Raw genomic sequence first — 25,315 nt, 5'->3', positions numbered from 1 at the left:
TCAAACTTTTTTTTTTTTTTTTTTTTTTTTTTTTTTTTTTTGCTGAGATCCTGAGCGATACATTTTTTCGGACGCTCAAAGTTCGCAGACTGTTTTGGGACGATGGATCCGAGCCAGCACAACCCTCCTGCCGGGCACCAAATCGTCCACGTACGGGGCGACTCCGAGACCGACCTGGAGGCTCTCTTTAACGCCGTGATGAACCCGAAAAACACTATCGTGCCCCCTTCCGTACCCATGAGGATGAGGAAACTGCCAGACTCCTTCTTCAAACCCCCTGAACCAAAGTCCCATTCCAGACAAGTAAGCCCGCCCTGTCTCTGTCCTCTGCCCCTTCCCAGAAACCACGATTAAAAGCAAAGGCCCATCCAGCCACAGTCCCTTCACAGTGACTTGTTTGTAGCTTAAACATTATCACCTCCTAAACTGTATGATAACACAACCCCTGGTTTATTAAGGCTCATTTGTCTCCAAAACACTGATTTGTCCTTTACACATTCTGTTATAGTCAACTTTGCTTTAACTTTTTCAACAAGTTGTTTTGAGATCTGTAATCACTGCAAAGCAAAAGGCCCGAGGGCCTGTGCGTAAAACGGTGTGAAAGAGAGGCCAGAACTATCCTCAGAGCCTCTTTATGTGTCCTCAGCGACCGAGCTTATTAGTGGAAACGATAATATTATTACTTTAAGTGAGTTGTCAGATTGTCTGAACCCCACACAGCATTTAAGCGGACTTGCACATATATATGTAAATGCTTTGGTCAGATTCGTGACTCTAACAGAACACAATAGTGTGGTAATAATCAAATAATAATGTTGTTGTTTTTTTTTAATCAAGATGATTTGCTATAAAGTAAACCTACTATGGTTGAACTCCTGCTATAAACCCCCCCTTTCCCATTTCCTCCCCCCCACCGTCCCCCACAACTTTTTTTTTTTTTTTCTCTCGTCACTGCGCATGCGTTGTCCTCTCCTCTGTCCCACGCAGGCCTTGGCCCCATCCTTAAACTACTCACAGACTTGCCTACACATGCATGTGAAAATAACTTCCTAACATACGTGTGAAGTGATTATGGTGTATGAAACGTGTCTGAAATGTTAAATCAGAGCAATTCATGTTTCCTGTAGTTCTTTGAATCCTTACTATTATGTATGAGCTGGCCTCAAATACAGTTGTTTATCATATGTTTGTGTTTATAAATACATTTTTGTATGGAGACATTTGGATAATGTCCTCAATTATTTATTATAGGATAACGTTTTTGAACTATATTTTTTATATATATTCCTACTAACTTTTGCTTCGTAACAATATAAGATGAAACTCGGTAAAAATGAACAGATCCCTAAGGGAATTCCCCATTTTTTTTCAAAGACGATGGGCCTGCATTCATACTGCTACTTCTCCAACCCCAACACAGGCCAGCACCGACGCTGGGACCGGCGGAGTCCTCACACCCCACCATGTCCGGGCACACTCGTCCCCGGCCTCCCTGCAGTTGGGAGCTGTTACCGGTGGCTCTCTGTCTGGCATGCCCCCACCTTCCCCTCAACATCTCCGTCAGTCCTCATATGAGATTCCTGATGACGTGCCCCTGCCCCCGGGCTGGGAGATGGCCAAGACCGCCTCTGGCCAGAGATACTTCCTCAAGTAAGTATGCTGGAAACAAGTGTCAACACTGTGTCTTGCACTATACAGTCCTTGCAAAAATCTTGAAAGTTTGCAACTCAATATAATGTGTTTATGAAAATGAGCAACTGGCTTTGAAGGTAAATGAAGTGTTTTATAGTCATCAGCCATGTAGACATCTCTATGTCCCACTGACACCACTTTGCACTCTGATGAAGGCTATGTAATGGAAATATTTGTTATGAGAGAAACTGCTTTACAATTAATTTATGACTTTGTCACCTGACATTATCAGTAGTAAAAAAAAAAAAAGGCATCTGTGGTCTCTAATGTTAACCACCCAACTATCTTATCCATAACATGAAAAATAAGTGTACTTTAAATTTTGCAAACAAGACCATGTTAGTCTTAGAAAGTTCTCAACTTTTATGTGAGAGTAGAAAACCTGCTTATAACCTGTTTTTTTAATTTTTTTTATGACATCTTAAAATTGCAACAAGTTGAGAAGAGTAAAACTACAGTATGTCTTGTCCCCATATAATGCATACATTAAAATAAAGCTTGAGTATCTCCTTAAGGTTCAACAAAGATGTGTCTGAACCTTTCAATGTGCAGCATGCAGCATTACAAGCAAATGCAGGTTTTTAGAGAACATTAGGGAACATTTTAGCTTATGCTGATGGCCGATGCAAGTCTAACTTGCCAGAGAAGTGGTCTTGGGATGGGACTCTCATAGTACTTATCTGTACAGTGTACATTATGCTGACAATAATTAGCAAAGCTGCTGCAGTGCACAATGGTGGCCAGTGTGCTCAAAGAGAGACAATTGCAATAGTTGCATTGTGGGTTATTAAATTTGGTGGCCTCAGCAAACAAGGGAGATGTCTTTTGAGGGGCTGCTGCTATATGTGGTGTTCCTTTTCTTGGGCTCAGGTTTCAGTAGAAACAATGGATCATTGTAGCTGCCCCAGACAGCAAAGGACAGACATCTATGCAAAACTCATCTGCTAGCCAGCATATCTCCTCCACATAGATGATCCAAAGTATACATTTTTTATTAGTAGTCAGTGGTTAGTTTATCAGTGACATTTGGGGTTGTGAGGGTTTTGCTTTTATTCTTAATCACTTATCTTATGTATTTTCCTTCTTTATCTGTAGTCCTGTATAAAAGTGGATTGAATCATTCATAAAAGTGACGTCCTTAAGATAATCCGCTCATTGTGAAATTTTCCAAAGTGTATGAAAAGCTCAGCAGCTTATGTTTTAGAGATGATTTGATATTGAAAGTCATCATTCCTACTCCCCTCAAAGGCAACGTGTTGTCTGTTCTAGGAAATATTACTCTCTGACACAGGGTCTGAACAAACATTATGGCCTCAAATGTACTCGGATCCAAGAGGAGCTTTCGGTACCAGATGTTTTAAGGTTTCACATCTGGAGAACATCTGGGCCGTTTTTAGGAGGCTGTTCTAAAGTAGTACAAAAACACTGGGGGGGTGTAGAAGAGAGAGAGAAAACACTATTCTCTACACTCTCCCAGGATCACTGCAGTTGTTTAGAGACTGACTGATCTAATGCGCCTCCAGACAATGAAGCAAGGTTGTAAACAAAATTAAAGTTCAGTTAGGAAAAGCCAATCTTGTATAACTTTAGTTCAAACGTTTGTTGCTCTATTAAGTTTTGTAGTTGTTCGTAGGAATATGTTAATACTTTTTTTAAATTGAAACAATGTGTAATTTGTTCCTTGTTATATAACACTGCATGATCGTCAGAAGAGTTGAGTTTTTTTCTACTGCTTTTATATTGAAAACAAAACAGGACAGCAGATAAAGAATTACTGTCTCTGATTGATTGATTGATTGATTGATTGATTGATTAATCATTGATAAAGGCACAATTTAGGTTTGTACCATGTAGCTGCAGAGCTTATTTCTCTATACTACTAAAAAGAACAATTTACTCTTAATCCTGAATATTAAACACAATCCTGTTTTAAAAATGTAATTGTTAAATATTCATATTCACTTTTTTTTTTAACTTTAGTCTCTGCTCGTATGTGTTAACAGGTCAATTCCAAAACTGGAGCATCTTTATTTCTATGGCTTTGTGAAAATAGTTGTCTCTGTTAAGAACTGTGTTTTGTGCACACCGTGTTTGTGTTCAAGTAAGGAAAACTCCGGGAGACATCTTCCATACGCCGCACATCAAAGTGCAGATATTTGATCTGGAATACTGGCGGCCTCAGCAGAGCTGCTGGAAAAGACACTCCCCTATTTATAAACAGCGGTTGTCTAAGCGAGACGCGTTGCAGAAGGAGTGAAGTTGAGCCAGAGAGAGTGTTGGTGTGTGGGTGGGTGGCTTGGTGGATGGACGGGTGGGGGTGGGGAGTCTGTCACCAGCTAGCAGAGCCGAGCAGAGAGCCAGGGCTCGCATTTCACCCAGGTGACCGCTGTTGTCCTTAGAGATAAATCAACTCAGGCTGAATATTTGTTTGAAATAATCTTTTTCACAACTAGTTCACTACAGGATCATACGGGGGGGGGGGGGGTGTGTGTGAGTGTGAGTGTGAGTGTGAGAGTGGCCATAGTGAGTCACATCAGACGCCGATGTCCAACTCCCTTTAAAAGCCCGGCTCCACTTTGGTATGAATGGAGCCGTGGCGCTGTGATGGCGCCTCTTTTGTGTCAATGGAGTTAAATAACAGCCATGTGGAGATGACTAGAAGAGGGGCCAAGAGAAACTCCGGCCCTCCCTTTGTCCCAGCAGTGAAACAGTGATCTTTATTCAGACCACAGGCCTGTTGAGACTCATGTGAGCCTTCCCAAAATAGACAAATGGTTGACATGGAGTTTTTAAAGATGGCGGTGGGAGAGGGCAGGGGCTTTCTTAAGTCTTTTAACAGGTTCCTCACATCTGAGATGGTCAGCTCTTGTTAGAGGAGGAGTTGATAATAAGTAATTGAGCTAGTGCCAGAGAAACAGTGCTGACAGATTTCAGTTTAGCCTGGTGCTTTTTCTTCTTATGAATAGTTATTAGTGCTGAATAATTTAGTAGATTATTTGATTATTCAGTCCTCAACATATTGCACATTTATGAGGAAAGAAATGCTAAATTTGATTTGAAACGGCTATAAACATTGCCTTAGGCATTTAAAAACTGTGATCAAATATTAATATTAAAAAAAAAAAAAAAAAAAATCAGTTTTATAATTTAAATAATTGGTTGTTGTTGGAAATTGGAGTCATATATGATCAATGTCCTGCAAAAATCTAATTTCATTTTTTTACTATTACTTAAATAACAAAAACCTTAAGCTGAGGAGAGGTCTGAGAACACTGGGAGAATGTCAACAAAGTCTGTTGACCTTTCCTCCTCTTTCTTCCAGCAGTTTGCCGTGGCCTTTGATTTATGACAGCAGGGGCAGGGAGGTTGGGTCACCTTGCTTGGTGCTGGGATGGGGGGCAGGGCCGGTCTCCAGGGCTGGGTCATAAACTAATGAAGGTTTCTAATTTAGACACACCGGTAAACTAGGAGGGGTAATCACTGTTTCCGGGCGCTTATTAAATGCAGCTTTGAATGAGCTTTTAGTCCGTGGGAAGTCAGCCCTAAGCGGAGGGAAGCTTTGGGGGCAGGAGCCATTGTCTGCCCTCAGGGGCAGGTAGGGCTATGTGTTGATGGACACTTTTGTCTTTTCTCAATTGGATTTTAAACTGTTTTGATGAGCCTGGTTTCCCACAACCAAAACGGCTGACTCGCCTCTCTCCAAATTTAACTTAACAGGGATTGTTAATGAGCAAATTATTCACTGTGGCCTGATTTGTTAATTTCAACATTTTATTAAATATTATACTATTAGCTACTACTAATTATTTATCTGTGTTTTTTTACACTGTGAATTGTGCAGAATCCTGGTTAACAAGGAACGCTAGGCAGGCTGTGAACAGGTCGAGCGTCGGTGTACACTATATGGAGTTTCCTGGACATCTGTTGCAGTAAAAACAAGTCAAAGAGACCCCCTATTAGAGCAGGAAAGGTCATTCAAAGAGTTTATTTGGACCTTATGCTCTCATTGTATGCAGACGATATCTGTGTCACGCTGATTTGGACTATTGATAGTAACAGAAATGGCTGGTTCTTGTTTGAAAATTTCCAAAGTTTTCCCATTGAGTAAAGTAAAACTACCATTGCATTCTTTATTTCAGCCCCTTTTTATATGAAAAAAACAAAAGACACCCGGCCAATACACAACACAATACCGACAGTCCATTGGGAGCTGCACACAAATGGCGTGGTTGTGTAAAAGTCAGTTACCTGGCCTGCTGTTTTACATTTGCACCACATTTGTTGTTGACGTCTTCTATCACAGCTGACTGTCGATTGTCTAAATTCTTTGTTTACCGCTGATCTCATACTCGGCATCTTATGCAAGCATCGCACATAATGCCTAAATATTTTCAGTATCGACTGTTGTGTATCTTACTTAAAGCTTGACTTGATAAGTACGCAAATTGGATTTCAAATTAAGCTGTTTAGACCACTCGGTCAGTCACAAATGGTGATGGGAAGACTGGGCTGTGAGCCTGCATGGAGCCCTCATTTGGAGCAACTTTGTATTTGACAAACTTTTGGTTTATTGACCACACACAGACAAGGCCCTTCCTGTTCAACTGGGGCCTGTCAGCTCAGTACACAAATGGGACTGTGAGAAAGTCCGGCCAGTGTTTACCAAAGTCTTGATGTAACACCTCTGTTCCAGACATCAATACCCCCACTGTCACTGAGTGCATCTCCACAGAGATGCAGTATCTGACTCATGGACCGTCTCAGGTTGAGAGTTACCATAGCACCTTATGGCAACAGAATAGCGCTTGGATAAAAAAAATAGAGCAAAATTTGTATTTATGTTGTCAGTTGCGGCATGCATACATTTAAACTGTTTTTACAATTGAAATGTATGTATGACAAGTAGTCTACCAATATATTTATTTGTGCCCATGTAGTGCAGTCAACATAGTTAGCGACAGTTTTTGCAACAAAAGAACCCTGAATGAGTAATCTCACACGGCACTCCTTAAAATGACACTTAAATAAATTAGTCTTTTGAATTGTTCTTTGAAAATAAGCATCAGTAAAACTAAACCTTCAAAGCTCAGTCCTGATACTTTGTGAATTAGTTGCTTCGTTAGGAAGTATGATGAGACAAACCCTCCTTCAAAGGGAAACTTAAAGCCACAATAGGGTCACAGAGGTTGCCCCAATAATCTCTCTTGATGATGTCCTGCGGATAGAGAGGCAGCCAGGCATCCCCAGTCAACCAGAGTGGAGGTGGTCATCCTCATCTTAGAGGCCTGATTACATCTTGCCTCCCTCAGTGCACCCTTTAGTCATCGGCTTCAGCCACCTTCCAAGCACATACTCCCTGGGTGGAGCCACTGCGGCCTGAGGATCCCATTTTTAACATTTGACAACTCAGCTGTGGGGTGTGTTTCATCACTGCTGCACTCCCCGTAGCTTCACTCCCTTGGTTCACACCAGTGCAATGCAGATTTTGACATCTGGCTTTGAACAGAGACAGTTTCAGCAAAATAAAACACTCAATCTGGCCTCAAATCTCGCTTTGATCTGCTGTTTTGGCAGGTAGCAGAACTTTGTCAGGGACATTTAAACCGCAGAGCAGACGTATTTTTGGATAGAACATTCTCCTCAAATCCAGATGTAAACGCCTCAGTTTTCATGGCTGTAAACAGGCAAACTCCGTGTTAGGAAGTTTGTCATACTGCTGTAATCAGGCGAGGTCTGTTAAACAAGTGTAACATTCAGACTTCTTCACTTGGATCTGTTTAAGGATGTTGAACCTTTGCTCTACTCTGTAAAGCTGAATCCAGTAAAATGTTTTGATACAGTCGCCGGCTTTTAAACAGACATTTAACTACTGAGCGAAAAAAAATCTATCTTGAATGTCCTTAGTATTGAAAAAAACTGGTCCCCATCGTCAATGGGAATCAGCCTCCATGTGAACAGCACCCAACAGAAAAGTTGAATGCCAAATCATTAAAGCAACGTCAAGTTTAGCCCTTATGCGAAAGGTCCCACTCCCTCCTCCTCAGCAAGACATATTATAAATAACGCTGACACAATAAACGCCACCTTTATAATTGGGCCATCAGTCAAGGAGATGTCAAGTGCCTGGGTGGATCAAGAGTCCTGCTCTGTGCTAAGCCACAGTCGACCATGATGATAGCTTGAGCAAAAACGAGCAAGCACTACAGGCAAACAACTTGATAACGGGGCGCATTTGAACCGCACTGCTCTCCTTTACTGCAACACCTGGCCATTAACAGTCCGTTTCCCATGAAGACGTGATGTTTTGTCTTTGGTTATCACAAACAGAATACCAACTGTCAGATTGAGGCCATGTCCACAAAAATTTTGTTGCACTGATTTTTATTTTTCACAGTTTTGGCCCGCCATCAACAATATAATTGCATGTTGAAATCCCCCCAAAACATGTTCAAAACAAGCGGTTGATTATCAAAATATAAATGGAGCAATCCATTCATCATTTGACTGAAATTGTTAAAAGCTGCTGTCTAATCTCTCAGGGCGTGAAAGCCGGCTGTAAAAGAGTATAGTTTGCTCCTTTCATTAAAATGAGCAGCATTAAATTCAAATCAGATTTTAATATTGCTAAGTTTTAATGGCAGGAGTAACATAACTGCTCCTGGAGTATAATGCATTCCCAATCTCAATCCATGTGATCAAACCCACGAATACGTTTCATTTAAGCATTATTTTAGTGTTTTGGCATGTCAGGTTTGGACAACAACCCAACAAAACAGTAAAAACATGTGACTGTTTTTTTTCAACTGTAACTGCTCTGTGTCCACTGCCCTGCCCCGGGGAGGGAGGTTTGGGGGGTGGAGGGTGTGGTGGCAGTCCCGCTGAGCTTGCCGTGGTGTCATGACATGTAAAGACAACACCGAGCAGTTGTGACTGTGGAGGTTGCAGATCATCAGCAATTCCTAACAGCAACTGGTGGCCTCCAGCCGTCCCAACAGTTGCCATGACATTGTTTTGCTTTATGTCTCGGCGACAGGAAGCGGCGTATAGCCCCGGCCATATAGGGTTCGGGGCAGGTCGAGTGAATGGATTATCTTTTCGTTTTAAGAATCTGGTGATGAATTACTGGGCTCTCGGTAACTTATTTACCAGTTCTCTGAGTTCCCACACACAGGCTCTTTGAATACAGTGCACTGCTTGGAAACTCTTGCAGCGTGTGGATTTTTATCACAGGCTTTTTGATTACAATCCCCTCTGTTTCCAGCTGAAGCTGTGTTTACATCTGTTTTGGTTGATTTGAGCTCCAAACATTGGCCTCCCAGGCTGGGGTTTGATCGAAAATCCAATGTTTGTACTTTCATCTGTGCTAAGAGAAGCCCAAGTTAAGGCTGTGCGGATAAGGATTTATAACAAGAGTTCTTGCAGGCCTTTGAGGTTGTATATTTTCATCCGTGTTTTCCACTTGTAGCATTTCTGTTCAGCATTTGTGTACCAGGATGTGCAGGCCTCTCATTTACGATAAGCCCTCCCTTCCCTGATCCCAGTGCTCCTCTCCGAGTCTCCTCCCCTGTTCTCCCCTCCCCTCTATAATAAATGTCATAGTTTCCAGAGTGGGAAGGAGGCAGTGAAGGGGGCAGGGCGGGCGCTCAGAGTGTAACAGGACCACAGCAACTCACGCAGCCAATGGAATTCAGAGGGATTGCTTCCGTAGATGCTTCCCCCCCCTTTTACTTTTTTTTCTCCTTCTTTTCTGTAGTTGTCTCACCCCGCTCCCTGTGACCCTTCTTTCTCAAGGGGCCCCCTCCAATATGAGCACTTCCAGCTATTTTGCTTGGTTTGTGGTGTTTGTGTGTGTGTGTGTGTGTGTGTGTGTGTGTGTGTGTGTGTGTGTGTGTGTGTGAGGGCTGGGGGAGGGTTTGGTAGGGGATTTGGCAGCTCCTTTGATCAGTAAAGCATAAACAAGAGGGGGCTTCAAAATGGGTTGCATTGTGTAGGGGGGGTGGGGGGGTGCTGAGTCAGGCCCTCTCGCTCTCTGGCCTGGGATAGAGAGCAGACAGGCAGGCTGGGATTACCGCTGAGGCCAAAAGAACCTCTGAATCTCTCACTTCACCCAGCTGTTCTAAAATCTGGGCTAATGGCGCTCTGGGATCAAATTTACAGCCAGTCGTAAAGAGTCACACTGGGTTGAGGAGCGTGATTATTGCAGGGTACAATATATAGATCCAGAGGGTAATATGTAATTGTGTTATGGACAAACTCTCTATTTTTCTTACTTGTATAAAATAATTCCATCACTCCAACAATATAAATAGAGTTGTGGCGTTGCAAAAACAAAATAGCAGAGCTTGAGGCTCTGTTTGAAGGGGAGGTCTTTTTAAAATGGGATGTTTCGAAAAACAAAACAAAAAGAACAAGTGAATAGTGGGGTTTTAGGTCGTAGCTCAGTCTGTGCCTTTGTCAAGCAGGTGAAAGCTTTGTAAATGTGGCGCCAGATTGTTAAAGCCCCTGACACTCCACAGTGTCCGAGCCACTTCCAGGAAAAAGGACCCCCTGCGTTGAGCCCTGGGACTGACCCTCCCTCAATAGAGAGGGTCCTGCTCGGGAGAGGAGGGCTTCCTGTATTAGCTTTCCATCTTAATCAAGCAACAAGTACCAACAAAGCACTAATTATCAATGCCTTCACAGAATGCAACACAATGCCCCCTCCCCCGCTCCGCAGTCCTGTCCCGGCAAAGACGAGCCGTAAAATAGATGGAGCAACATTGTTTGGCGTTACAATAGTTGTTTTGAAGCCAATCATAGCCTCTTAGACATTATAAAGAAGAAGCGTTCGGCGTCCCAGATGTTTGACTTGATTAATTTCTAGTGGGCTACTGTTGTAGTCTGCTGCTCGGTTTTTGTCTTTATCATTTATAACTTTATTTTAATTCAAAACAACGTGCAGTTTCTCCATTCTGATTCATGGCGTACAAATAATAAATGAATTACAGGGGGAAAAATATCCCAGTCCTATATTGAATTGTGGGTTCAGACTGGGTCCAAATAGACACAGCTGAGTTTGGTTTCCTGTAACAGTCATAGTTTACAGAAAGCAGGCGTAAGATTCAGTGTTTTCATCAAAGAGCTTGTTGGAACTGCTCTGAGTCATCAGTTCCTGCATGTGACCTGCTGTTTCACATTGATATGGCCCCTGGTTTGAACTTCCTACTGATTACTTCATGAAAACACATTTAAGGTCATTTTTAAGACTTATTTATTTTGGTCATCTTGTCTCGTTACAGCCACATTGATCAGACTACGACCTGGCAAGATCCTCGCAAGGCCCTGCTCCAGATGAACCAGGCTCCCCCTCCCAGTTCTGTGCCAGTCCAGCAACAGAACATTATGAACCCAGCCAGTGGTATGTATATGTTGACTTTATTAGGTTTAGTTTTACCAGAGAAGTTCTTCGATGTGGGATTTTCAGCATTACACTAAGCTAAACTTTATGTTATTTCTAGCCATCTTCTTACTTTCGTACCACATACATTAGCAGTCAGGAGCAGTCTGGTCTAGTTTTTACATGTCACTAAGGCTCTGTGTACCTCAGTTCTGGCCATGCAGTTGGAATTTGCCCTAGGTAAGGTAAGACTCAGGTAGAACGTGACAGGTCCTGTCTGACATGTTTGGGAGCTCCGTGATTCACAGATTACAGAGTTTACTGATGAAGCCTTCTGTATTCTCAAATAATGCTGGCAACCTATACTAGAATCTCAAAAAGAAACGATAGCCTTGAATGTGATGAAAAATATTGTGCTACTATTTGTCTTTGATATCACTTTCCCATATAGCCTGTTCATTTTTGTCCAAGCTGATCGGATGAGCGGATGTATGCATAGATTTTGTTTCAAACATGTACCCAATGATAAGAACACAAAACAGAATCGGCAATAAAATGAACGGTAAACATATACAGCAAATTCTTAATGAATAAATATTACATGTTTGAAAAGGAATAGGCAGAGGTAAACGCGTATAATGTACTGTCCCTTTAACTTAAATAACTTCAATAATGAAGTTAATGTTCATCACATATACATAAATAATCATCTCAATAAAAAAAACGAAATTAATTAGAAGTAAAAAGAACAACAACAATGGAAACCATAGTCCTGAGAGAGACGGACCGAGACCCCGCTTTTTCAGGCGGTCTTGGTTTGGTTGTTCGGTCTGCACCAGGGTTTGACTTACAGCTTTCACAACAGCCCATATGGACCGTCCTAATGTGCTAAACGGACCTGAGTTCATTTTCATTTTAAGCAAACCAAACATGTTAGGGGCCCTTAGATGAACTTATCCTCTAAAGTCATAACCATACTCTCTTTATTTTTTGTATATATATATATATATATTTTACTGCTTTTTCAACCAAAGTATGCTGTAATTATGCCCAAATATGTACAATAGTTAGGCTGCTACCGCTAACTGTTGCTATATGTTGCACAATTATGTCAATAACGAAAAATCTGAGGCCTGACTGAACCACCAGCATCTCTCAAACATTATTGTTGCCTGTCATCCCTTTAGGTCCTCTCCCTGAGGGCTGGGAACAAGCTATAACATCAGAGGGAGAAATTTACTACATCAACCACAAGAACAAGACCACATCCTGGCTTGACCCACGACTTGACCCGCGCTTTGGTGAGTTTGCTATAGAGAGGATTTCCTTAGTTTAGTTCATGATTTATTTAAAATACCATGTTAGTTCTTATTATAAAAATAAGACACTTTATTATGAGGCATCCAAAAATCATTGTAGCTACTTAAAAGTTATAATAATATGTTTATTATATATTAAATTGACCAAGGGAGTCATACCAAGCACTGCCTATATAGGGTAAAAAGTTCTAAAATGTGTGGTTTTTGTGGCAGCAGTTTACTTTCCCTAGTAGAAAGTTCTAGCTAATCCATAAAAGATGCATCACCACAATGTAACAGTGAGTTCAGTTCTGTATGATTCATTCTTCATTTCACGTTGTTCTAGAGTGACTAGCAACACCATTGGTTGTTGAAACCAGATTTCACAAAACCCCCCACCCTCAAAATCTGCACCTAACCTTTTGTCAGCCATTTTAGTGTTGGAGCAACAGCTGAGTTAGCCATTAATCCCTGAGGCTCAGCTTAAGTTTGACAGTTAGCTTTCAGTGTGTGGTGGCCAGGGTTTGGTGAATTAGCGACAGGACCTGGTACATGTGTTGAGATTTCTCTGCGGCCATGGGAATGAGCTAATCCTCCTGTGCAAGGAAGCCTACCAGAGATGAAGGTTCCTGCTTATGTCACTCTGACTCATTTACGCTTCAGGTGCCATCCCTTCATTGCAGCAGCATTCCCCCGGGAGGCTCACCCTGGTTCACAAAGGCAACATGTGTGAATCAGCACGCAGCCTGTTATCCTGTTTAATTTTAGCTGTACTTTTTTATCGAGCCTGGGCACTTAAAGGGCAGTTTGTTTTTTTCTGTCAGTAATTGTGAGTCCCACTCTGAAGGCAGGCAGGAAAGTTCTGAACACAGTTGTAAGGGGAGCGGGGCAGCTGGGGAGAGATGGCGGCTCCGATCGGCGGAGCTCTTTGAAGATTTATAAGTCTTGAACACACAAGGCTGCTGGGCCCCTGAAAGCGAGTGAGAGGGAGAAAGAGATCATGTTAACTCATTATGTGCCATCAAACATCATTTTGCTCCACGTGAGATAAAATCTGTTTCTGCGCATAATCATTTTAATGGCTCACATTTACACCTCTTATGTCGCTCACATGCTGTTGTTTTTTGATCGTTTAGATTTTCTGAAAGATTGCTATGTGATATGCACTTTAAACTACTTGATATTTTATAGTGTGGCTCGGTGGTTGAAGACAAACCTAATTATATTCTTTGTACTTCTTCTTCAATCACATTTTTCTTTTTTACATTGGAGCACAGTAATGCGCTCCTCAGCTTCAGAAACATGTATACTTCAGCTATGTAGGTCTCCAATCATAAGCCAGCTGCTTTGATAATGGAGGCTAATTTGAGCTTTGGGAAGAAAAGCAGCGGAGCGCCTTTAACTGAGGGCTGTTGCCGGCTGGCTTTCCCCTGCGTGAGGCCCAGTGCAGGCACAGCCCCATTCTGCTCCAGCTCCAGACAGACTTGAATCTCTGCCAGGCCTCTTTATTCTGTGGTCCAACTCTTAATCTGTTCCAGACCTTTTCAGTCAAAGAACTCCAATGTGAGAGGGGAGGTGGGGGCAGGGAGAGGCAAGGCGAAAGGGGAAGAAAGAAAAACAGAGGAACAGAGGGAATATGCCGACGGGATAAGCATGCATCCTCTTTAACATCCAAGGAGGTGGTGAGCAGTGAACAAGCCATGAGTGCACTGTGGCCGAGTTCGAAAGGGGGCTGGCTCTGTGTAGATATGTTGTTTTCTGAACGTACTACTCAGGAGAAACAGCGTGACAAAACATACTAGGAGGACACTGGAGGGCACAAATAGACAGATTCCCTCTGGGAGTGTAATGGTTTGCTTTGAAGCCTTAATCTAAAGCTGTTTGTTAAACACATTGCTACATTATCTGTCATGTGATGTTTTTTCCTCCTCTGCTGTCAAGAGTACCTCACCAGAAAGGTTGGCTTATTGTTATGAGGCAGTAGTAAGTTTAAAGGGTCAGTTCATATGTTCTCACATATGCACAGTGTTGGTTTTTATCTGCAGATTTTTTTCTCTTTCAACATCTTAGATTTCTGCATCAATTCCAATATCTTAGAGGTGAACTGAATTTCTTTTTGTGGTGCAAAAAGCATTTAAACATTACATTTAGCAAGACTCAACAGTGAAGATCATCAATAAGTTTTCATTTCATTTTCATTTTACACAACAGTTCTTTTAATTGAACAGTTAAATGCAATACGACTTCCAATTTTAAGCTTGGTTGTAAAATAATTTCCATACAGACTGGCCTACGCTGTTGATATTTCCCGACAGATTCTGTTTGTTTTTTTCCATCTCCTTGCAATGCAGAGCCAGGTCAACACAGGCTGCTGGCTTTACTCAGACCTTACTGTTGTACAAGATGATAAAACAGTGTTTATATCACATCCAGACTGTTACTCCACTTTGCTTATCTCCACGCTAGAAACACAACACCTTCTCAAGGGGCCTTTTTTTTTTTAAAGACTTGTAAAATTGACAGCAGACCAATATTTACCATACCTTCAAAGGTGCTGTGCCCTGGTTATATAAAGAACTTCCCACAGCTGGCACACCCTCAACCCTAGCAGCCCCAGGTGATCCTGTGGTGTAATATGCCTAGCCGTGTGATCGGCTGATAAGGGCCTGTGTTGCTGGCCTCGTTGTGTTGCAGGGGCGCGTGAAGAAGACAAAAGGCAGACGGCATTAACTTGTCTCTTATCTGCCCGGCCCACAAGCCATCACCGCCCATATGTGCTGCTGACTTCAACAACCCCTCCAAAAACCACACGCATACACTCACACACGTCTCCTCAGACGAGTCTGGCCTCCGTTTTTTATGCTATCACTCTGGCCCTGGACTGAACCTGTCCTTCGCTGCTATCTCACCCACAGATGTAATTCCCTGCTTTGATATGGTCATTGTTTGGGCATAGTTCCTACAGTAACATTGGTTACTGTTAGCTGTTTGGTCTGTGAGGGAGTCCTTGACTTAGTGGTTCAGTAGAAACTCAGCTGTGAGACTGCATTCCTCAACATACGGTTTTGTGTATCATATGCTCAACTCACTATTTTAATGCATAGTCCTCATCAAAACACTTTAAAAGGAAAATTCCAGTTGTTTTCAACCCGGGTTTTATTTACGTAGTTTTGGCTACTTTAACATTGTAGCATTAGCTTATGATAACATTGTAATCTCCATTGTGATTGCCTCCGTCTTGGGACGTGTCAGTGATAATACATTAAAGTCAGTTGGGACAGAAAATAAGCAGGCTGACGATTAACAAGGCAAAATTAGTCATGGCTATGGACAGTTTTGTAGGTCAAAGTTGAACCTGGTAGTATGCAAACTTTAATGTAAGTTTACAATGGACTGATATGGTAATAATTTAATCTGAATAATTGAAGTAATTTTCTCTTCCAAATATGTGAAGCTGTCTGATTGTAGTTTATTAGCATTATTACATATTGAGTGCAATGTTATTGTTATTGTTAGAAGCAATGCTCAAACTCAGACAAACAAAGATCAGGTGGTTTGAAACCATACTTTTTCCTGTAATGTGTGGCCTTGTGTATCGCTGAATCTTTCTCCTCATGCCTCCGCTTCAAAGCTCAGGCCTCTGCAGACCTACAGCTGCTGCCATGGCCCATGTGCAGCGCCTCTACCTTAACAACTGCTAATGGTGCCCCGACGGTGTAGCGTTCCAGCCTCAAAAGCCCTCAGTATCTGCAAAAGATAAGAAGCGGGGAGAAGTAACACACTCTCCCATGGCTTCAGTTGATATGTGTGTGGGAGAGAGGAGGCGGCTCCATGGGTGTGTGTGTGTGTGTGTGTGTGTGTCTATGTGTGTGTTTGTGTGTAGGGGTGGGGTGGGGTTGTTGGGGGAGGCAGCGTGGACGGAGAGGGAGAGAGAGGGGGATGACTGCAGGCAGGGCGGGGCCTGCAGAGCTTCCCAGGGAGAGCCCTGAGCCACGGTTCATTCAGCTCCTGAGATAGTGTAAACAGACAGTGATTGAATGGTGATGAGAAAGGTGCCGGGGCGGGCAGGACAGAGGGGCAGCCCCGCATGAAAACTGTGCCCCCGTCAAAGGCTTTGTTTTGGTTTGGTGCTTCAAGCGCATAAGCAAACAGCTCTCGCCATTGGTTCCATTACTGTTACACCCCTCGTGGTCGAGCACATTTTCTTTTCTTTTCCCACTACAGCGACAAAATGTGTGACCTACTTTGCATGCATAGATTGCTGCATTGCTGTGCTGCTTTTATACTCATGTTTGTTGGACCCACCCTCACTAGAGTAAGGAATAACAAAGATTTCACTGGGGGAACAGCTGTGTTTTCAATACACATGCATTTGTCCTGATAATGTAAACTTGCTGTTAGCTTGTTAGTGCATAATGCAGTTACATTTCTTGGTTGAAAGAACGTTCAAACGAAAGTTGAAAGAGGTACAGTGTTTACAGAAGCTAATATAAAATTAATTTGTCTGATTAGCACACAGACCCGTCAGGCCAGGGTAAGATACAGTCAGTCTTAAGGGATAATCTGTTAAGAAGGAAACAAAACGCACAATGAAAGGATAAGTCCTAACTGATGCAATGTTCAGAAGTAGCAGAGCCTGTCTTAGTCAGTGAGTGGGAGGGGATCAGGTCTTACAGGAATAGTGATTGTTTCACACACTAGGTAGAAGGCTTCCCTTGTCCTACATAACCTGCTGCACTGGCTTCACTCTTTTACAAGTTCAACTTGTAAACAAAAGCGTTAAAGTTGTCAGTCTTGTTACGCAGCCAGGCATTAATAGGTGTATGTCCAGTATACGGTAGTGTATTTTTAGTCTACCGGGGAACCTACGTTTGATTTAGAAAAATGGCATTGTTAAAACTGCTTGTATCATTGAAGCCTAACCACAGAACTGCTGATGGAAAAACCAAAGATATCCCATCCCACTTAATTGAGACCCAGAAGATTTCCCCTGTTTGCCCCAACGACATTTTGCTGTTTGGTTTTGGACTTTTCTCCACAGAATATAGACTATGCACAATCTGGACACGGATATACTGGATTCACCAGTATATCCTTGTCTTCGCTAGTTCTCGTGATGTTAAGCAGCCACTGACCAATTCTACAAAGTTTAAATACAGCATTTAGTCTCAGTATGCAAAGTTTTAGAAAGAACACTATTCATATTATACAGTAGTAACAGTATAAACATGTTTAATATGAACACTACACTATAATTCAGCAGTAACATGTTTGAACTCCTCTCTGTCTCTTTTGCAGCCCTGAACCAGCAGAGGATCTCCCAGAGTGCTCCAGTGAAGCAGGGAGGGCAGCTCCCTCCCGGAGTCATGGGAGGCAACAACCAGATGAGACTGCAGCAGATCGAGAAGGAGAGGCTGAGACTGAAGCAACAGGAGCTGCTTCGGCAGAGACCACAGGTCAGGAATCCGAGTTGAAGCATTTCAAAAAAATGTTCAAAGGCCTTTTGGGAAGCGCGGTGGCCTCATGTAGGAACAACTAACTTGTATCAAAAGTTCTCAAGTTCAATACCTTCAGTATGTGAAAGTCCCTCAGTGTAGCAGCAGGACAATGGATATCAACTGCTCACTAGTTAAAATACACCATGGGCAAAATGTTTATCTTTTAAATGTGATGGAGCTATCTGGAATATGCCTTCAAAGATTAGTCATCATTCATAGGTAAAGCTGTGTATGTGAAGCTCCTTTGATCGCTTTTAATTGTTACACCACCCTGCAATGAAGTCCAGTGAGTCACAAGTGGTCATTTTATCACTTCCTAACTGTGATGTGTCACTGTGCCGCCCACACAGGGCGGTGCAGCCGAGTCCAGTAGTTTACTCAAGGTCGTGTCATACCATCAGAAAGAGAGCTTTATTATTATGAATGAGGGTGCTGGTGACTTGTTTACCAAGCCATTCCCATGGGTTGTTTAAAGTTCACTGTGTAGGAAGTGTGCAGCATTTGTTTGGTGCTCATGGCTGGAGCCATGAGAAAAAAGGATTTGGACTGTCCTTACTGACAGTCCTCAGAGCACATGCAATGTAAGCAAAGTAACCTGGGTACTTTCGACTTTCTGAAACATCATGCAATGGAGAAATCGAGTTTCCATAATGGGGTAAAGGCTTAAGGGAAATATTATTGATATGATATGGTTTCTACTGGAGAATCTTGATTTATTAGCCATGTCAAAACCCTAAACTGGTTTAGAACTTTATGCATCTTTATGTGTAAACAAAGGTTTCATAGTAACCAGGTAAATTCAGTGCATGCATTTTCTATTTCCTGCCATCCTACCATGCATGCAAGGAAATATTATGTAGCAGAGTGGGGGTTTCTGGCAAAACCTTAACTACTTCCAAGTTGCATGGATAAGGGAAACATTCTGAAGAGGTAAAAACTCCTGCAACACTTGAAGTATATAGAACAACTTTGATATTTGAGCAGTTGTTCTATATACTACAAGTGTTCCTGGAGTTTAAACCTCTTCTGGAAAACATTATGACACACGAATAGCCCAGTTATCCTAACCTCAGACGTACTCACTTTCCAGTTAAACAAAACTTAATGGAAAATAACAGATGATGGGATTGCAGACCAGACTGTTTACATTTCAAGAGTTCCTCTATCAGGCTAGTGACTAGATTCTGATAAACCCACTCATTTCTGTAACTTTTCTGGAGGTTTGGAATTTGGAGGCCATGCTAGCAAATCTAGGAGAGCACGAGTATAGTAGGTGTGTGCAGGCTATATGCTTGTGTAAGGAGTTCAACTTTGGGGCAATACTTGCCACACCCAAATGGATTCCACATGGCAGAAGTATGATGAAGAATGGGAGGCGATGCATGCAACTTGCTGGTGGCAGTCCAGTGCTGACGCTGCTCAGTCGTGCTCAAAAAGGGAGCCAATGAAACCATAAAGTTTGTTGACCGTACACGGCCCTCATAACCCGTATTAATCATAACCAGATTGTTTACATGTGTGCAAATGTAGTAGTTTGAGAAGGAAACACGTTCCAGCACTGCTGCGAGTACAGCTGGAAAAAACATATTGTTTTTAATCAAGGACTAATTAGGCTTTTTATTCATCTTTTTGGCTCAGAGAGTGAATAAAAGCTTCTAATAAGCCCGTAAGGTGTCTCGCAGCAGTTTTTCCATCTATACTAACAACCCTCCATTGGCTGCCTCTCTCTTGTTGTCTATGACCCCGTAAAACTTTAATGAGATCTCAAACGGTGACATTGGTCACTTCACCTTCGCGCTCAAGGACTTCCAGAGGAAGGAGGTGAAAAAGAACATGACTTCATATCCGTTGCCTTATCTGATCAGAGCATGATCTGAGCATGTGTGGAAAACAATTGTGTCCAACTGTTGTCGGGCCCCTCGTGTAATTTGACACCCTGTATGGGGAGGAATGGAGAGCACCATGTTGGCAGTCTGTGTGCAATTCCTTAATTTAACATTTTATGCAGTGACAGCAGAGCAGCAGGGGTAGAAGGCAGTTGTGACATGTTTTTATGAAGCTGTGTATAATTAGCCTCAGGGGGTTAGGTTTGGGGCTGATTGTGTTTCTCATGGGTTTTTGCGCTTTATCGTCCGCAGGAGCTCGCTATAAGGAATCAGCTGCCCACCAGTATGGATCAAGATGGCGGCACCAACCCTGTGTCCTCCCCTATGGCCCAGGATGCCAGAACCATGACCGCCAACAGCTCTGACCCATTCCTCAACAGGTTGGTTTAAATACAAAACCAAGGAGCAGCCTCTGCAGAGCAACAGTTCCCCTAGTACAGTACGATCACAGTTGAGGTGCAGCTGGCGAGGGCTTCCATTCTGGTTCAGCTCGTCAGACTTGATGTATGTTTGAGCTCTGCTGAGAGCTCCTAGAGTTACACAAGCAGTACAAACAGAAGGCCAGTCTCTGGGCTTAACCCTCCTCACATGGTAATGTCTCATACAGACCAGCAGCTTTGTGACGGCGTTCATTGCACAATGATGACCCCTGGTGTACAGCTGCTGCAATAAAGGCCATCAGAACCTAAATAGTGGTGCTGAAAAATATGATCAAACCAAACTTTGTTCACAGTGGAGATGAACAACTCTTACTTTTGATTAGTAACAACACAAAACCTGATGGACTGACACTGGATCGGAAAATGGCTGCACTAAGTTTAAAAAAAAACCTGCCTGTCCCTTCCTATCTGTAAATGCTGCTCCATGGCATTCTGGGAAATCATTCCTAGCAGTTCAAGCTCTAGTTCTTCTGTGAGCGGAGGAAGTGAGAAAAGAGCTGAATAGCAAGCAGGCCATGAGAACATGTGGTCCAGTCAGTAGACAGGCCAACCTAATCTCCCCTCCTCCCCCCGCTGCCTCCACTCCCTTACACTCACAATGGCCTCATTCATCCTGCCCCTGCCATACTCTGCCTACATATTTTTCCTCTGCTAATTAGTATAGGCTTGTCAAATGTCCTCTCTCTGCCCCTTTGTCTCTCCGTTGTCCCACTCATTGTTGCTCTTTTTCCTGTATTCTGCCATAGAGCGCAAGACAGTGAAGCTCGGTGTCACTGTGGATTAGTCATCATAGTCGTTCAAATAAATATAACTGTTGAGACGTGGATGTCTGCAGAAGGTCCCTGAGGGAATTAAGGCCACACTGTTACTTTTCAGCCTGTGTGCTTTTAATAACTGAGTGTGTTTGCTTTGTTGTAACAGACCATTAGATTCACGTAGTTCAGTTTCAAAGTAGTTAAGTGAAGGTCATTAAGGTCGAGACAAAAAGCTTTTTATTTCCTTCAGCTTGATGGAAATCATGATGTTTATTAGCGATTGTGCAGAGTTTACAACGAGATTTTATATTTTCAGCGGGACCTACCACTCCAGGGATGAGAGCACAGACAGCGGCTTGAGTATGAGCAGCTACAGCGTCCCTCGCACTCCGGATGACTTCCTCAACAGCGTGGATGAGATGGACACAGGTGAGGCTGGACACAAAATCAATGCGGTTTCCTTTCTGACATCTCTTTGCTTGGCTGTTGATTAACTTTTTTGTAGTTGGTGCTCAGTTCTTTCTCCCAGCTTAGTTTTGTAGAACGCAACATTGTATTAATTTGAGCTGAAAGGTAGAACAGAATTATCTCATTTTGTTGTTGAAAAATTAACTAAATAGCTGCCTTGGCTCGTATATGTTTCACAATTCTTACGACCATGAAGGTGAAGTCATAGCTGTTTCCCCCTAATGTTATGCTTGTAATTACAACTAGGAGTCTGATTTGACTGTCTGTTTTCTTTTCTTTTTTTAATGGGGTGGGGTGTTCTCACTTGGCTGCTCATATTTACAGTCTGTACAAAAAGATAGGAATGTGGTTCAATTACCTGAACTAATGGACCAAGCTGACAAGATCTTCTGAACATTCTCTTGTTAGCTTAAATCAAATCTTCCAAAGGGCATACATTATACTCAGTTGCAGGTTCATACTTGTATTCTGGGTTTTCTACCTGAACATGCTTACATACTTCAATTTTCACAAAACACACTTTTCTCATATTGTCTCTCCGCAAAACATTCCAGTCTGCTCTGATTGGCTTGCAATATTGAAAAATGTTGTGCACATTTGCAAAGGCAGTGGTAAAGCTATGGCCGGAGATACTTGCATGCAGAATAAAATATACCTCACTCACATCTTACATATGAAGGGGAGCCAGCAACAGGTCCCACGGTTTAGCGCATTCTTCATCTGTGGGCCTCTCCAATTTATCCTCATCCGTATAATCTGGCGCAAAAAAATACGTTTTGCCATCAAATTCAAAGACCTTATCCCTATTGAATAATCCTCCACATATTCAGCCATGGAATCCAAAATGTTCTAGATAACATTAAGCTGCTCTTTCTGTACTCACTTGTATGTAAACACAAAATAAACTTGTGAGATTGCAGTCCAAGAAATATAAATAATGTAAATGATGTTGCCAGCTTGCCCTGAGCGGCTGCCGTCTACTGCGCTCTCTCCATACTGGACCAAGTTCAGAAATCAGTCAGTTTGACACAAAAACATGGTAAAATAACAACACATCTGTGGTTATGGGTTAAACACTCTTGGGCGACGGGAGCATTTCTAGTGTAGTCCCGCCTCCCACCTGCACATGTGTTTGCTCAGGTGATCGATAAACTCCTTTTAACAAAAGAAAAACGCCAGTGTGCAGCACAGTCCTGCTTCAACTTAAGTTCTTGGTGAGAAACTCAAATACATACAGTTGTTTGAAGGAGATGTTTTCACAGCAATTTAAAATAGAGAGGAGACTTATGATTCTTTTTTTTTTCTTTTCGGTACAGTTCCTGGGAATTTGTCTTGAACCTTGTATACCAGCTGCTATAACAGAACAGCTAAAATAAAAAAATCTGTATCGGCTGATACACCAATGATCACCAATGGTGAAGGCTGTCTCTCTAGAATATCATGATATGCCGCCTTTTAAAAAAAATGTTTTTCTGTTATGTTCATTAGGGGACCCTCTTCCACCCTCCATGGCAACACAGCCCAGTCGTTTCCCCGACTACCTGGACGCCATCCCAGGAACAGACGTAGACCTGGGCACCCTGGAGAGTGAGAGCATGGCGGTGGAGGGCGAGGAGCTGATGCCCAGTCTCCAGGAGGCCCTGAGCTCTGACATCCTCAATGACATGGAAACGGTGCTGGCAGCTACCAAGATTGACAAGGAGAGCTTCCTCACGTGGTTATAGAAGATCTGAGCAGGACGCTCCTAACTCCTCTCCCCACACTCTGAACTGCTGCCTGCTCTTATCTGTGAAGAAGTCATAGATGCTTTGACAAGACATTTCAGCGAGCCTCTCTGGACTTCGGTTTCTGTCTCGGCATGTAAGGCCAACCTCTTTTGAGGCAGTATTGTTCTTTTCTTTTCACTGGTGTGTTATCTCTTTATTTTGTCTGTGTCTTCAAGGCTGGCCTATGAACAGACAATAACGCAAGGGTCCCCAAATCTTTCACAGATCTTTCAGTGAATCTAGGGCATCTTTACCTAGAGCAGGGGTCGTTCTTTCCCCTGGTCTCCCCTCAAAGCTGAGCTGGGTGGGTGCATGAACTCTTCTACAAGGACTGCCATCATCAGTTATCACCTGGAGTCCATGGTGCTCCTTTTTCTTGCAATATAGCATGAAGCAGCACTGCTTGACTGCGTTTGGGACTGTTGCATCTAGCTTATATAGCTTTATATTTGGCCTTGTACGTTTTTATCCTTTTATAGTTTGTTTTCAAGGAGCCTGAGAAACCAAAAATGATGTATTTGAAGCATAAAGAACAATACTGATTTGGAGTAAAGGTCTTGTGAGTCCCAGTTTGGACATGTTGGCTTTGGGGGGGTGGGGGGTTTTCGCCTGGGGACCGACTACATTGCTGCTTGGCTGTGCCAGCAAGTCTAAGTTAAACCTTTGTTAGATCAAGTGCCTTCAGTAGTATTTTTTGAGATGCGAGCAACACAAACAATTACTAAGTTTCTGTAATGCAGCAATAAGCATTAGGCTGTGTTCGCTGACATCAGCCACACTTTCCTTTTATCTAATGTTCAATAATCAAAATTGTATTTTTTGTTTTATACACTCATACGGGGATTTAGGGAGTTCTGCTTGTTCTTTTTAAACCCTAGCTTCTAAGTATCTCAGTCTTATTCAAGCCTAATTCATGAGTCATTCTTCGTTTTATCTTTTTAGTATCCTTTTTATTTTTAGGTTACAACATATGTATGATAGCTTTGATCAAATGGCATTTTGCTTCATTTTTAATTTCTTTCATAGATGAATTAATACCTTTTTTTTTTTTCTTCTTAATGGGGTCGACTGTTTTCACAGCACACCACTTCACCAAGATGAAGTCTGCCAAGACACAGAATGATTCAGTTTTGGCTTCTTTTTTTTTTTTTTTTTTTTTTTTTTTTTTACCATTTAGCTGATTCACTTCCTGTCTCTGATTTACTTTATACATATTAGTGTTATTGTTTTTTTTGTTGATCACATGCAGCTTTTACTATCTTTCCTAAACAGTAACCAAAAAGGCAGATCTCTTGGCTAAACAGAAACTACAGCTCTTTGATCAATTGAACCTTGTGACAATGTTCATTATACAAAAGTTACAATAACAGTCTTCCTAAGGGGGTAGCGGAACCCCTCTGTGCGATGCTATGTGTTGAAATGAGGGGTTTATAGACTACAGCTAGGACAAGTTTAAGCAGGTTTGAGAGCCATGTTGAGGGGTAGTGTAGAGAGGCCAGGGTTTGACTGACGGCAGTGAGTTACGCGGATTGTTGATTTTTTTCTTTTGTTTCTTTTGGTGAAATAATTAAGAAACAATCAGTTATTATCTCAGTCAGGAATTGTTATGGCAGATTCCAAAGATATTTTTGTTATGACGCTAACACTTAATTTCGCTTCCATTTTCACAGAGTCCAGAACCAGTATGATTTGTAAATCAGCCTCCGAACACACTGTATAAGCTAATGAGAAAATGATGTAGGTTTAAAGTGTTAATGGACATGTCTATGAATAGGTCTAGCTGAGAGATTCTTTTTTTTTTTTTTTTTTTTTTTTTTTTTATAGACAAGATGGTTGTTTTGAGTGACTAACCCTGAGATTTAAAGATGAGGTTTCAGAAAAGAGCAGTAAGTGATTCTTGTAGCGCTCACATGTTTACATTATCTCTGAGTAGGAAACTGCTACAGCTGCAGTTGAGACAACACACTGACAATTCTCTCATAATCACATTATTTTGATGTTTACACCATGACTACATCTTTGCATGACTGCAGTAACTTTTGATTAATCAGCCTGCTGTGCATGCCCTTGGTTGAGGCCTTGCAAGGTGTCACACTGATTCTGTTGCCTGCCAACAAATAGTTGGTGTCAATAACT

At 42.2% G+C, this 25,315-nt stretch overlaps 1 protein-coding gene across 1 annotated transcript; it reads left to right on the top strand.

Moving 5' to 3' along the window:
- Positions 1-58: 58 nt before the first annotated feature.
- yap1 (Yes1 associated transcriptional regulator) lies at positions 59-24,992 on the top strand. Its single transcript, XM_054596897.1, has 8 exons — positions 59-303; positions 1,421-1,650; positions 10,971-11,089; positions 12,256-12,369; positions 17,665-17,822; positions 20,003-20,130; positions 21,262-21,374; positions 22,902-24,992. Exons 1-8 carry the CDS (start codon positions 103-105, stop codon positions 23,135-23,137), a joined length of 1,299 nt encoding a protein of 432 aa, XP_054452872.1. The 5' UTR covers positions 59-102; the 3' UTR covers positions 23,138-24,992.
- The last annotated feature ends 323 nt before the right edge of the window (positions 24,993-25,315 follow it).

The sequence above is a fragment of the Anoplopoma fimbria genome, chromosome 1 (genome assembly GCF_027596085.1).
Source record: "Anoplopoma fimbria isolate UVic2021 breed Golden Eagle Sablefish chromosome 1, Afim_UVic_2022, whole genome shotgun sequence".
NCBI lineage: Eukaryota > Metazoa > Chordata > Actinopteri > Perciformes > Anoplopomatidae > Anoplopoma > Anoplopoma fimbria.
The sequence above is the reverse complement of the archived record's forward strand: the minus strand, read 5'-3'. Positions and strand labels throughout refer to the sequence as shown.

What these genes read in the sequence shown, in the direction of transcription:
- yap1 (XM_054596897.1), top strand. Translation starts at nt 103, where the DNA reads ATGGATCCGAGCCAGCACAACCCTCCTGCCGGGCACCAAATCGTCCAC. An exon ending in CAAAGTCCCATTCCAGACAA is followed by an intron (nt 304 to 1,420) that starts GTAAGCCCGCCC and finishes ACCCCAACACAG; the next exon opens with GCCAGCACCGACGCTGGGAC. An exon ending in GGCCAGAGATACTTCCTCAA is followed by an intron (nt 1,651 to 10,970) that starts GTAAGTATGCTG and finishes GTCTCGTTACAG; the next exon opens with CCACATTGATCAGACTACGA.